We start from the raw sequence: 14,237 nt of genomic DNA on the forward strand, positions 1-14,237 counted from the left end.
TCCCCATTTATAAAACCTTAGGAGGCAAGACCTTTGGGAATTATACAGTAGCATTATAACAAGTGCTAGGCCGAGTGCGGTGGCTCATGCCTGTAATCCCAGCAATTTGGGAGGCCGAGGTGGGCAGATCACCTGAGGTTAGGAGTTCGAGACCAGCCTGGCCAACAGGGTGACACCCTGTCTCTATAAAAAATTTAAAAATTAGCCAGGTGTGGTGGTGCACACCTATAATCCCAGCTACTCAGGTGGCTGAGGCACGAGAATTGCTTGAACCCAGGAGGTGGAGGTTGCAGTGAGCCAAGATTGTGCCACAGCACTCCAGCCTGGGCAACAAAGCAAGACTCTGTCTCAAAAAAAAAAAAAAAAGAAAGAAAGAAATTAGTGAGGGGTGGTGGCTCACACCTGTAATCCCAGCACTTTGGGAGGCTGAGGCAGGTAGATCATCTGAGGTCAAGAGTTCGAGACCAGCGTGGCCAACATGGAGAAACCCCATATCTCCTAAAAATACAAAATTAGCCGGGGGTGGTGATGGGTGCCTGTAATCTCAGCTACTTGGGAGGCTGAGGCAGGAGAATTGCTTGAACCTGGGAGGCGGAGGCTGCTGTGAGCCAAGATTGCACCACTGCACACCAGCCTGGGCAACAGAGTGAGACTCTGTCTCAAAAAAAAAAAAAAAAAAAAAAAAAAAAAGACCGGGCGTGGTGGCTCATGTCTGTAATCCCAGCACTTCGGGAGGCCAAGGCGGGCAGATCACAAGGTCAAGAGATCGAGACCATCCTGGCTAACACAGTGAAACCCCGTCTCTACTAAAAATATTAAAAAATTAGCCGGGCGTGGTGGCGGGCGCCTGTAGTCCCAGCTACTCGGGAGGCTGAGGCAGGAGAATGGCGTGAACCCGGGAGGCAGAGCTTGCAGTGAGCTGAGATCGCATCACTGCACTCCAGCCTGGGTGACAGAGCAAGACTCCATCTCAAAAACAAAAAAAGAAAAAGAAAAAACAAGTGCCAGTCATTGACTAGGCATGCTGTCATCTGAATTAACTCATTGAGGCAGAAAGATATACTGAAGGCACTCATTTTCCTATTCCACAGAGGTCCCCAGAGCTCAGGGCCTTGCCCAGGGTCATGCACAGAGAGTGGCAGAGCTGAGGCTCAAACCCAGTCAGCTGTTCCCAAGTCCAGCTTCCCGTCTCTGCTCTCCTGTCTGTGCCACTGCAGACCTAATACTTTTATTCATCAATTCATTCATTCATTCATTCATTTGAGACAGGGGTCTCTCTCTGTTCAGGCTGGAGAGCAGTGGCACAATAATTGCTCCACCTCCTGGGCACAAGCAGTCCTGCTGCCTCAGCCTCCTGAGTAGCTAGGACCACAGGTGTGAGCCACCATATCTGGCTAATTTAAAAAAAAAATTTTTTTTTGAGTTGGAGTTTTGCTCTTGTTGCCCAGGCTAGAGTGCAATGGTATGATCTCGGCTCACTGCAACCTCAGCCTCCCGGGTTTAAGCAATTCTCCTCTCTCAGCCTCCCGAGTAGCTGGGATTACAGGTGTGCGCCACCACGCCCGGCTAATTTTGTATTTTTGGTAGAGAGGGGGTTTCTCCATGTTGGTCAGGCTGGTCTTGAACTCCCGACCTCAGGTGATCCGCCTGCCTCAGCCTCCCAGAGTGCTGGGATTACAGGCATGAGCCACTACACCTGGCCAATTTTTGTACTTTTTGTAGAGATGGGGACTTGCTGTGTTCCCCAAGCTGGTCTCTAACTCCTGGGAGATCCCCTCGTCATGGCCTCCCAAAGTGCTAGGATTAGAGGCATGCACCTGGCCTAATACTTTCCTTTAAATAACTCAATTGTTAAGGCTAAATACCTGTTGAGTTTCAGCCTAAGCTGTGACGTCACTAGTTTCATGTGGATAAATAATAGATAGATTGGTAGGTGGATAGATGAAGAGATACATAGGTAGATAGACAGAAGATAGATACACAGGTAGATAGATGATTGATGATGATGACAATGATGATGAATATAGATGATATATACGTGTTAGATGATAGATATTGATGATAGATAGGTAGAGATAGAGATGAAGAGATGCCCGATGTTGGTAATTGTAGTAGAATTAACATGCAATTAGGAAATCCCATTGTGTGCACCCCTGAAGTCACTTTCCCACCCCGGGGCTCTTGGGCTCAGTCATCGGAAGGCTGAGCCCTTCGCAGACATGAGGCAGGAGACACAACTCCCATTGTATAGGTGTGGAACCTGAGGCTGGTTGGGGGGATTTGTGGATGGTCACGCAGCCAGGAGGGGCAGGCCTAGGGGACTCTCCCCACAGTGCTCATGTCCCCGTATGAGGCCTCCGGGGGCTTCCTGCCCCCACCACACACCAGCCTGGCTGTCACCACTACACACACAGGAGGCTGCTGGGACAGGCGCATGTCTCCCTCCAGGTGGGATAGGAGAAACAGGAAAGGCCCCTGCAGGAAGTAGGGGGAGAAGGAAGGCTTGGGGCCTCTGAGGAGATGGCTTGGACCAGGCAGGATGTGAGTGCCCCAGGGCTGACCCTCCCCACCAGGGCTGAGCCGTGGCAAGAGCCTGAGCCCGGTGGTCCTGGGTGGGGACCAGCCCAGGCCATGCCTGCCCCTGCCTTTCTGTCCCCTGGGCCCCGCTGGGACCTTCTGGCCCATGGCAGGCGCCCTCCCCACACAGGATGCCATCCAACACCCCTCCCCGGTCCATCCCGGGCCGTACGCGAGAATTTCAGCGTCCTGGGGACAAAGTGAGGGGGTTGGGTCGTCTCTGGGGTGTCGGTCTCAGGGTCCCCCAGCCCCCAGCTTCCAGGGCTGCGTAGCGCCGGCCCCACTTGAGCCTCCCCCCGCCACCCCCTAGCAGCCGAACGCCTGCAGCCTTCTCAGAGTTTATTGAAGGTGGAGCTGTGGGGAGCACACAGGACCGCAGACCCCCTCGCCCAGCTGCCCCAGGGTGGGGCTCCAGGTACCTTGGACATGGGACAAGCTGAGACTGGCTCCTGGGGCTGCAGGTGCCGCTCAGTAGCCCCAGTCCCTGCAAACATCCAAGGCACGCCCCTAGCTCCTGCCCTGCCCATGCACAGACCAGGGTGGGGGGTGGACCGTGGCCCTGCTCCCGTGGCCGGATGTGCAGGGCTGGCAGGGAGAGGAGCAGGGTGGGACGCCAGGCAGAGAATCCCTCCCCAGGCGGAGGAGGGTCCCCGGATCAGGGTGAGAAGCAAAGTCCCTGCTGGGGTGGGCAGTGTGGGGCGGGAATGGGCAGGGGCCTGGATTGGAGGCAGGGACTTCACCCCCAGCTCAGGCCCCTCTTGGCCAGCTCCACCTGGACCAGGCGGTGGTCATTCAGCACGCACACCCTGGTGATGGCGCCCAGTGGCCTCTGACGGCGTGGGAACTGCAGCACCTTGTGCTCCAGGGCGTAGACGTGGAAGTGCCTCGCGTCCGAGCTGACCTCCATCTGGACAGGCCGGGGCCAGTGACCTCAGTGCCGGCCCCCAGGGCCTGGGGTCTGGTCCTGCTTCTAACAGGGATGTGCCTGCCAGCCGTCTCCAGGAAGCACAGCCTGGCAGGCCCCGGGGGTCTCTTGGCTTGGAGCCCCCAGCCCAAAGTCCCCTCCTTTCTCCCAAGACGGGGTGGCTGGTAGCCAGGGTGGTGGGTACCCACTGCACATGTAGGGAAACAGGCCAGGGAGGCCCACCCAGACCCTGCCCTGGCCCACTGACCTGTAAGCGTCCACCGTGAACCCCCTGCCCGCTGGCTCCCTGTTCCCCCACGGGCCTCCCCTGCCTAGCCCAGGCCCCATCCAGGCCCCTGTCACCTCCAAGGGCTCCCCCAGGGCCAGCGGGAAGATGCTAGACACCTGCTCCGGGCCCCAGCGGCCACCCTGGAAGGCATTGCCCACCACGGCGGCGCTGGAGAACTGGGACTTGATGTGGAAGGCAATGTCCCCTGTCTCCAACAAGAAGTTAGTCTCGAACCTGGGGTGGACATGGTGCGGGTCAAGAGCTGCAAACAGCCGGGCCGGCCACCCAGCCCAAGGCCCAGGGAGGGGAGGGCGGTGCCGCTGACCTGTCCTCTCCAGAGTCAGCATGTCCCTGGACCAGCAGGTTCCAGCCGTGGGCCAGGCCCCCCGCACAGAAGGCTTCAAACTGAGTGGAAGAGACAGGGGGAGCAGCCTCCTCCCTCCCACCCCCACCCCCACCCCACGTATCCCATCTGTCCAGGAAGGTCCCTGCCCACCCAGCTTGCCCCCAACCCGGTGCCAGGCATAGGCTAAGGCTCTGTTCCTCTGGTGTCTTTGTGACAGGGCGACCAGGGTGGGAGGGACACGCCTGCCCTGTAGGCCAGCTCTGGGGGGACCTTCACCCTGACACCCTCCCAGCCCTGAGATCTGATGAGAGACCGGAGCCCACACCCCATCTCTGTGCAGAGAGAGCATGGGTGGCTCAGGGAGCCCCCAGCCCTGCCCCATTCTCCTTCTCCAGGTCCAGGGTCTCACCCACCTGCACTGCCATCTGCTCCCAGCCACTGTGGGAGGGCACGGGGAGCCTGGGGATATAGAAGGGGGGCTAGGAGCAGGGAGCGCCAGGCGGGCTGGGGGTGGGGAGCACCGGTGGGGGGGCTGGAGGGGGAGCGCCGGGGGGGGCTGGGGGTGGGGAGCGCTGGGCCGCACCCCCGGGTGGCTTGACAATGTCTCTGGGCCCTTCCCAGCCCATATCTCCCTACCCCTCGGGCCTCTCCCTTCCAGCTGGTTCTCTGTGGAGGCACAAGAGAGATGGGGTCACCTTCCCCTGATCCCCTAAGCCCTTTCCTAGGCTGACTCTCACCCACTTCACTCCTTCAGGATCCAGGAAGGCAGCCACTCCTTTCTCACAGGGACGACAAGGTCCAGGCAGGGACCCCGGCCCGGCTTTTCCTCCGGGATCACGGGCCCCTCCAGGGACTCGAACCCTCCCATCCGGCCAAGGGCAGGCTTAGGAGAGGAGGCTTGGCTGCCGACCCCTGCCTTGGCTTCCAGGGTTCCGTCTGACCACCTGGTGCTGCAGGGCCTGTCCCCCAGCCCACCCTGGCCCCCGCCGCCTGCCCCCACCGGCTCAGCCACTCCACGGGGCATACAGCAAGGATGAGGCCGGTGCTGGTCAGCGCATTCCAGGCTCTGGCAGGCGAGGGGAGGGCTTTTCCCACACCCAGGATGCCTCCCCACCTCAGGCTGAGCATGGGAGGGACCAGCTGGGCCTTCAAGGAGGAAGGGAGGTGAGCAGACAGTCTCAGGCTGTTGGGCAGCTTTGGGGCCTCCGAGGACGGGAGCCGGCCCGAAGTGGACCTGGAGGGGGCACGGAGCCCTACGGCTGCTGCAAGTGGGTGTGTGTGCAGCCGTGTACAGTGCGTGTGCAGCCGTGTGCAGTGCGTGTGCAGCCGTGTGCAGTGCGTGCAGTGTGTATGCAGTGTGTGTGCAGTGAGTGTGCAGCGAGTGTGCAGCGCATGTACAGCCGTGTGCAGTCATGTGCAGTGCGTGTGCAGTGATCTCGTGGGTGTGTATCCTAGCTGCAGGCCGGACGATTGTGTAAGCCCGTGAGTGTGCGAGGCATGGGGTGTGAGTTCCAGAGACTCTGGGTGACAGGGAGGTTTGCTGTGTCCCTGCCTGTGTGTCTGAAGAGGCCTGGCCCCCAGGATGCCCCCGCCAGGATTCTCCATTCTCACGTCTCCTCCCATCCTGTCCCTGTGTTCGAGTGGGCCCTCCAGTCCCCCGTCCGCAGGGGTCCCTTCCAGCCATTCTAGGTCCTGCCTGACCTTTCCATGGGTGCTGCCGCTGGGGCCTGTGCCCGGACGTCCTGCTAGGAGGGTGGGACTGCTGAGGCTGGGAGGGGCCTCAAGGTGGTCGTGACTGTCCGCCAGCCCCCTGGGTGGTACAGAGCAGTGCGGAGCCTGCGGCCGTGGAGCCCGTCTGTCCTGCCCGGCTCGTAGCAGGGCTGGCTGTGGCCCTGCAGGGGGCAGCCCTGGGCAGCAGAGGATGAGCCTGCCTTCCCGCCCCGGCCACATCCGTGTCCCCATCCTGCCTGGCCGTCCTGGGGCCCAGCAAGCTGCAGGTCCTCCTACCTGCCTCCCCCAGAGGAGCACAGAGAGGGAAGCCCTCACCACAGCAGGAAGGGGAGCCAGTGCTTCCTCCCTCTCCGTGTCCTGTCCCCAGCCCCATGGACAGCCCTGGTTTCAGCTGCGGAGTGAGGACACAGAGCAGGACTCTGGGTACAGGACCCAGGGCCAGGGCTGTGCAGAACATAGAGGCAGGGGACTGGAACAGGCTTCCCACCAGCTGACAACCTGGTGCTCGTGGCCTCTGAGCCTCAGTCTCCCCCACCATCCGCTGGGCACAGCAGTCCGGCAATGCCATCTGCTGTCAGGTCCTGGCAGGGTAGGGTGGCCCAGGCAGCCACAACTCTGGACACAGGAGCCCGGCCGTCACCCCCTCGCTTTGGGGTCTGTAGGGGCACCCCTAGAGGACCTGGGTCTCAGGAGCTGCCTAGAGCCCCAGACATCAAGGGCCCTGCGGGTGGGGCTTGAGCCCCAGACTTGCTGGACAGGAGGCCTGTGTGCCGCTGCCTGGGATGAGGGGGCCTGAGTTCCCTGCTTCTGCCAGGCCCGCCCCTCTCTGAGCCTCAAGCTCCCCATCCAGGCAGTGGGCTTGTGTTACAGGAAGCTCAGCAGGCTTCGAGGCCAAAAGGGCTGTGTGAGCCCAGTCCAGGCACCCACAGTTCTCAGAAAGCTGCGTGCCTCCTAACACCCAGGGAGAAGCAGGCTGGCCCTCGTCCCCATGGTGACACGTGTACTTGGCCTGTGACCTCGACTTGTGAGTTCCCCCCGTTTACTACGGCCTCAGAGCCTCTCCCTCCTGGGGTGGGAGCCGGGAGCCGCCAACGATCTCGGCAACCCAGACAGCCAAGGGCCCAGAAGTCAGAACCGGGATAGGGGACAGAGAGAGACCCCGAGCTCTGCAGGCACAGCCCGTCCTCAACCCTGACTCCAGGGAGTGCAGGTCCAACCCCGGCCCACTCCCCGCTGGCCGGCCTCAGGGGTCAGGGTGGCACAGCGGGCAGTGCCCGTGCTGAGTTGCTGGCTGGGCACCAGCCACTGGGTTCTGTGGCTTGGGGCCCGGGAGCAAACAGACCTGTCCTCCTCCTGTCCCACACGCCCACCCGGATGCGCAGTTTGCCCCGGGCTATTGACTTTCACAGGCTCCTGTCTCCACCCAGCTGAGTGCTGAGCTGAGCGAGGAACTTCACCAGGAGGGGGCCTGGACTCCAAAGCCCGTTCTCAGTCCTGAGCCTCTATCGCGAGGCAGTGCCCAGCATGGAGCTGGCACTCAGGGATATGGGGGAGAAATCCCGCCCATCCCATAACAACCACCACCATCTACTGAGAGCTCACGCTGTACCAGGCGGCAGGCTGAGTTGTTCACACGTGTTACGGATGGTTCTGTTTCTCCCCTTGAGAGAGGCTACAAGAGCACAGACAAGTTAAGGGGCTTGCCCAAGGTCACAACAGCAAGGGAGTCACAAATCCAGGATGTGAACCCAGCAGCCTGTCCCAGAGTCTGTGCACCTAAACACCATGCTAGACTGTCCCCTGGAAACAGAGCCCCTTACTAGGCTGGGATATGGGGCTATCAGGGTTGGCTTCCTGGAGGAGGAGGCACCTGAAATGGGTCTTGAAGGATGAGTAGGAGTTAGAAGGTGGTGAGGAAGGGTGCCCCAGGGAGCGGGAACAGGAGGAGAAAGAGCAGGATAGTGGGCCCAGGAGAGGGAGGCCGGACTGTGCTGGAGGGGGACCAGCCACGCTGGGCACCAAGCAGGGTCTGACATGCCTCAGTGTCCCCAGAGCCTCCTGGCGCAAGCTTCCCAGGGACCATTTAACAAGGATGGCCTCATCTTTCTGGGAGCCTGGCAGAGCTTCCATGGAATTCCTGGAGTCAGGTGTCAATGTACTCATTTGAGTGATGAGGAAACTGAGGTTTGCATGAAGAAGTCACCCCGTGGCCCCACAGCGAGGAAGCAGCAGAGCCAGATGCAAATGCAGCCTCTGGACTCCCCGTCTGGTGCTCCCCTCGGCCCCTGCCCTCCTCCTCTCCTGTTCCACACTGCAGCCAACACCGAGCACCCAGCCTGGCCTGAACGTGGGTGATTCCAGGGGCCCTGGCTCGAGGGAAGTCTCAGGCTAGGCTGGCTGTCTTCTCAGCCTCAGTACCCTCTGAAGCTTCCAGGACCTTCCCAGGAACCCCCTCCCCGCCCCCGGCCACATCTGGAAGTGCTCGTCCAGATGGTGAGGTCAGCACGGAAATTCTCAGCCCCCGCTGGAGGAGGCGCGGGCAGCTCCCGCCAGACTGGAACAAGAGCCGATCCCAGGACGGATGGCTGCAGCCAGCTCTGCCTCAAGGAGGGCCAGCTCCTCGCCCTGTCAGGCAATGGTGCAAGCACAACCTTGCGTCAGGAGGGAGGCAAGCCGCACAGGGAGAGGGCCAGGGCAGCTGAAAAGCACCATGTCCTCATTACACGGATGGGGAAACCGAGGCCTGCCCAGGAGGTGAGGGGCTTGCTGGGAGCCGGCAATAGCAGGGTGGGCACAAGAGCTCTGGCCCCAGGACTTGCTCCAAGGCCCCTGTGGAACTTGGCCGTGGGTCCCATTAAAGGCTGGGGTTGGCCGTGACTGGGGAGCACTGATCCCAGGCTGACGAGGACCCCAGAGCTCTGCAGAGGGGCAGCGGGGTCCGTCACTCCCCGATACTCCCTCACCTGTCCCTTCTAAATTCTCTCACAGCTGTCCCCAGCCACCGCCCGTCCCATCAACTTGCCTGTCCCGAGTGCTTTCTCTCTACGGTCCATCTCGTAGAACCTTCCTGGGTCCCTCTCTGCCTCCCTCAGGACGGAGGGCACTTCCCATCCAAACCATTCATTGAGGCCCTGCAGTGCGCCCAGGGCTGCCTAAGACCCTGAGAGGCTGTAGGAGAGGAACAGGTCTGCACCTGACCCATGTGGGACCCCCGATCCTCCATCTCCCGCCCTCCTGCGTGGCACACAGTAGGTGCCTGGGCAGTGCCGTGATGCTGCCATCCCTGATTCAGTGCAGGTGAAGGCCCGCCAGGTGCCAGAAAGAAGCCAGGGAGCCCCAGCTCATCCCACCCATAGCTGAGCCCCTGAGATGTGCTTCACTGGGTGCTCGGCTCTGGGAGGTGGGCCACCTGCCCCACAGCCCTGATGGGGGAGAAAACCAGCTGGCCATTCTGTTATTCTGCAAATATTTGTTGAGCACCTGCTAGGTGACAAGTCCTGTGTGGTAGTAAACAAGAAGGAGAAATGGATACAATCCTTGTCCTCACAGAGCTTCTGGTGTCTGGGGGAGGGGGCAGACACTAAATGGCAAAATCCAGCATGTCGTTATTTAATTACTATTAATATTATGATAAATGCTCTGAAAGGGAAGAGATGGGGAGTGAGAGTCTTGTATGCTGGGGGGACCTGGCCTTGATATGGGCAGTCAGGGAAGACTTCCTGGAGGAGGTGACATTGGCACTGAATCTGGAAGAGAGAAGGGAAGAGTGTTTCTGGCAAAGGGAACATCCCATGCAAAGGCCCTGGAGTGAGAAGAGTTGGGAAGAGTGAAGAACCAGGATGGGGATGGAGCAGACACGTCCCCACCCCAATCTCTGCTGCCTGGTTGGGGTCTGGCAGCTCCCTGGCTCCCTGATTAACTCTCAGTGGTCCAGTATTGTTCCTGGACCAGTTACCCACCTAGCGCCCGGCCATTGTCTGCGGCCCGTGTATGCCAACCTTGAGTCTCTTATTACACAGATAATCTGCTCACTCGGGGGCATTTTGAGGGCTGATAAGATTTGGCTGGAGCCAGCACCAAGCAGGGGCTGCCCGTTCTGATGCCACTCCCTTTCCCTGGCACGGGCAGGCAAGCATATGGCCCCAAGGACCTTGGACGTCACCTGGCTCCCTCTTGGTGGGCCTCCCTCCTGCAGGGTTTTAGCCAGGCACACCTCCCTGGGACTTCCCTGCTTCCTCTGCACCTTTACCCCCACATCCCCCGAAAATCAAAGCAGGCCCAGCTGCCTCCAACAGGTGAGGGCCTTTTTATTTTATTTTATTTGAGATGGAGTCTTGCTCTGTCACCCAGGCTGGAGTGCAGTGGTATGATCTTGGCTTGCCGCAACCTCCCCCTCCTGAGTTCAAGTGATACTCCTGCCTCATCCTCTCATGTAGCTGGGGCTACAGGCACGTGGTACCATGCCTGGCTAATTTTTGTATTTTTAGTAGAGATGGGGTTTCACCATATTGGTCAGGCTGGTCTCAAAATCCTGACCTCAGGTGATCCGCCCGCCTTGGCTTCTCAAAGTGCTGGGATTACAGGTGTGAGCCACCGCGCCCGGCCAGGTGAGGGGTCTTGAGAGAGTCCTTGCCCCTCTCTGGGCCTCAGTTTCTCCAAGTGGGATAATGAATGTTGCTCTGCGCTCAATGCTCTAATGAAGGTTGTCTCCTGGGCTGGGGAGAGAAGCAAGGCTGGCCTTGTCCCAAAGGAGGGACATGAAGGGTGAGAGCTGCAGTACTCAGGGCTGCTGAGATGCCCACTGTGTGGGTGAGGGGCTGGGGGATTCTTCCTCCCTGTCTGGCCTGGAGCCTGGGACAGCACATGGAGGCTAATGCCCAGACAGCGGCTCCCCCAGGAAAGGACAGAGCCCACATTTACCAGACACCTGCACTAGGCTGGGACCTTCAACCAGAGTGCTCATGAGCACCCTGGGAGGGGGCCACGGCACCCCCATTTATTTTACTACCTATTTTATAGATGTGGCAACTGAGGCTCAAAGGGGCGCTCTGCCTGGCCCAGGTTCACACAGCCGGTCACTGGCTGTGCTGGTGATCTTCGCTGCTGCCCTGCAGAGGCAGGGCCAGGGTTAGGGAGGGCTTGCCCCCCTCATTTTCTCAGCTTCCATAGCTGTGCTCAGCAATCGTTGGCAATGGCCCCTCACTGTACAGTCCTCAAAGCAAGTTCACATCTATTCACGTCCCTGATAGATGAGGGATTTTGTTCCCATTTTATTGATGGAGAAACTGAGGCCACTCTGCATGTTTCTAGGGTGAGTCATTGCTGTGAACAACCTCCAGGGGTCAGTAGGGAGCCTGATCAAAAGGATGTGCCTGAGAGAATCCAAAAGTCCTTGTAAATTGTGGTGCTGCTTGGGGCGGGGGACTGGGCTGAGGGGAGGGCTCCCTAATGATTCTGAATGAGGGGAACAGGGAGTGGAGTAGTGAGGGTGAGGTCTAGAACACATGGGGGCTGGGACCTTGCTGTGCTGTGAAAACTCCTTGGGCCTTGAGCCAGTACCAACAATGAGTGAATGCAACGTGGCAGCCATCTTTGAGGAAGCTCAACTACCCCAGACAGACCAATCAGAAAGGGCTGGCTGGACACTGGGACTATTGGCCAGGCACCAATGGGGGCCAGGCAAGGTGGCTCACACCTGTAATCCCAGAACTTTGGGAGGCCAAGGTGGGTGAATCACTTGAGGTCAGGAGTTTGAGACCAGCCTGGCCAACATGGCGAAACCTGGTCTCTACCAAAGATATAAAAATTAGCCAGAAGTGATGGTGCATGCCTGTAATCCTAGCTACTCGGGATGCTGAGGCAGGAGAATTGCTTGAACCCGCGAGGTGGAGGTTGCAGTGAGCCGAGATCACACCATTGCACTCCAGCCTGGGCAACAGAGTGAAGCTCCATCTCTAAATAAATAAATAAATAAAAGCCAATGGGAGCCAGCTGAGCAGGATGGGGTGGAGTGGGGTGGAGCAGCCCAGCTGACATCTGGCTTGGAGGGGAATCGTGATGATTTCTACAGATGGGTACTAGGCTCCAGGGATGCGGTCTGCACCAGGTTTATAAACAAACACAGCAGTGACTTGGAATTGAGGAAGGAAGAGCTGGGAATCCAATTAGATGAGAAATGGCTGGGGGATCCTGGAGCCGGCCTGAGATGGGGATGCTGGAGCCTCCAGGGCCGCAGGAGCCCTCTCCTCCAGCACCAGCTTCAGAGCCGGCGGGGCAGAGAGGACACAGGTCAAGCAGGCATGGGTTCAAGCATCCCTGTCTACAGACCTCCCCAGCCTGAACCTCGGCGTGCTGCTCTGTAACCTGGGGCCACAGAGTACTAGGTTTTTTTTGTACCAAGTTTTGAAAACTTTTAGTACAAAAAAAGGTGAAATATCTCATTGATTTTTATATTGATTACATGTTAAAAGGATAAGGATTTTAACATATTGGGTTAAATGAAATATATCGTTAAAAGTAGTTACACCTGCTTAATTTTTTTTTTCTTTCAGAGATAGGTTTTCCTTCTGTTGCCCAGGTTGGACTACAGTGGCATGATCACAGCTCAGTGCAGCCTCAGACTCCTGGGCTCATGTGATCCTCCCACCTCAGCCTCCCAAGTAGTTGGGACTGCAGGTGCATGCTACTATGCCTAGCTAATTTTCTATTTTATTTTATTTTTTTGTGGAGTCTATGTTGCTGCGGCTGGGGTCAAATTCCTGGCCTGAAGAGATCCTTCTGCCTCAGCCTCCTGAGTAGCTGGAAGGGTGGAACTGGGGCAAGGGGAGGAGAGCCGGACCCTTGCAGCTCTTACTCCTCATCCATAAACATTTCCAGAGAGAGTGCCTACTGGGTGGCGGTTGTGGGTACTGGGATGCAGCGGTGAACCAGACAGGTCTCTGCACTCACAGAACTGATATTGCTGTGGGAGAGACAGATGATAAATACCTCAACCAATAAACAGGATATTCTAGATAGTGATAGGTGCCAGGAAAAAAGTACAACAGGACAACTGCATAGAGCTGTGCCGTCCTATCCAACAGCTGCTGCCCGCACGTAGACATGAAGCACCTGGAACGTCAGAATTCAGACGTGAGCATCAAAAACACCCTGGGACACAGCACCCGGGCGCAATGGCTCACGCCTGTAATCCTAGCACTTTGGGAGGCCGAGGTGAGACAACTGCTTGAGCCCAGGAGTTCGAGACCACCCTGGGCAACATAAGGAGACCCCGTCTCTATAAAAAAAAAATTAAAAACTTAGCCAGACATGGGGGTTCGCACCTGCAGTCCCAGCTACTTGGGGGTGCTGAGGCAGGATTGCTTGAGCCCAGGAGTTTGAGACTGCAGTGAGCCATGATTGCACCACTGCACTCCAGCCTGGGCGACAGGATGAGACCTTGCCTCAAACACACACACTCACACACACACACACACTCTCACACACACACACACACACTCACACCCTCACACACACACACTCTCTCTCACACACACTCACACACACTGGAATTTGAAAACAGTTCAAAAAATGTAAAATTTCTGGGTAATAAGTCTTATATTGGGGCCAGCGAGGTGGCTCATGCCTGTAATCCCAACACTTTTGGAGGCCAAGATGGGTGGGCAGATCGCTTGAGCCCAGGAGTTTGAGACCAGCTTGGACAACGTGACAAAACTCATCTCTACAAACGATACAGAAAATTAGCCAGATTTGGTGGTGCATGCCTGTAGTCCCAGCTACTCGGGAGGCTGAGGTGGGAGGATCGCTTTAGCCCGGGAAGTTGAGGCTGCGGTGAGCTGTGATGGAGCCACTGCACTTCAGCCTGGGTGACAGGAGTGAGTTCCTATCTCAAAAAAAACATGATAATACTAATTTTCATATTGATTACATGTTAAAAGAATAATAGTTTCGACATAATTGGGTTAAATATCTTCTTTTTTCTTTCTTTTTTTTTTTGAGATGGAGTCTCCCTCTGTTGCCCAGGCTGGAGTGCATTGGCATGATCTTGGCTCACTGCAACCTCTGCCTCCTGGGTTCAAGCAATTCTCTGCCTCAGCCTCCCCGTAGCTGGGATTACAGGCGCCCACCACCATGCCCAGCTTATTTTTTTTTTTTTTGTATTTTTAGTAGAGACGGGTTTCACTATCTTGGCCAGGCTGGTTTCAAACTCCCGACCTCGTGATCCACCCGCCTCGGCCTCCCAAAGTGCTGGGATTACAGGCGTGAGCCACCTCACTCAGCGAAAATATCTTATTAAAAGTAATTACAGGGCCAGGCGTGGCGGCTCATGCCACACAGCACTTTGGGAGGCCGAGGTGGGTGGATTACCTGAGGTCAGGAGTTCGAGACCA

The 14,237-nt window shown here is 57.7% G+C and overlaps 1 protein-coding gene across 1 annotated transcript; it reads right to left on the reverse strand.

Moving 5' to 3' along the window:
• Positions 1-2,902: 2,902 nt before the first annotated feature.
• Positions 2,903-4,984, reverse strand: GRIFIN (galectin-related inter-fiber protein). The gene is made up of 6 exons (XM_054495640.1): positions 4,901-4,984; positions 4,530-4,595; positions 4,096-4,175; positions 3,845-4,004; positions 3,318-3,484; positions 2,903-3,061 (listed from the first exon to the last, which is right to left on the reverse strand). The coding sequence occupies exons 1-6, from the start codon at positions 4,982-4,984 to the stop codon at positions 3,046-3,048; spliced, it is 573 nt and encodes a 190-aa protein (XP_054351615.1). The 3' UTR covers positions 2,903-3,045.
• Positions 4,985-14,237: the final 9,253 nt, after the last annotated feature.

The sequence above is a fragment of the Pongo pygmaeus genome, chromosome 6, assembly GCF_028885625.2.
Source record: "Pongo pygmaeus isolate AG05252 chromosome 6, NHGRI_mPonPyg2-v2.0_pri, whole genome shotgun sequence".
Classification (NCBI taxonomy): Eukaryota; Metazoa; Chordata; class Mammalia; order Primates; family Hominidae; genus Pongo; species Pongo pygmaeus.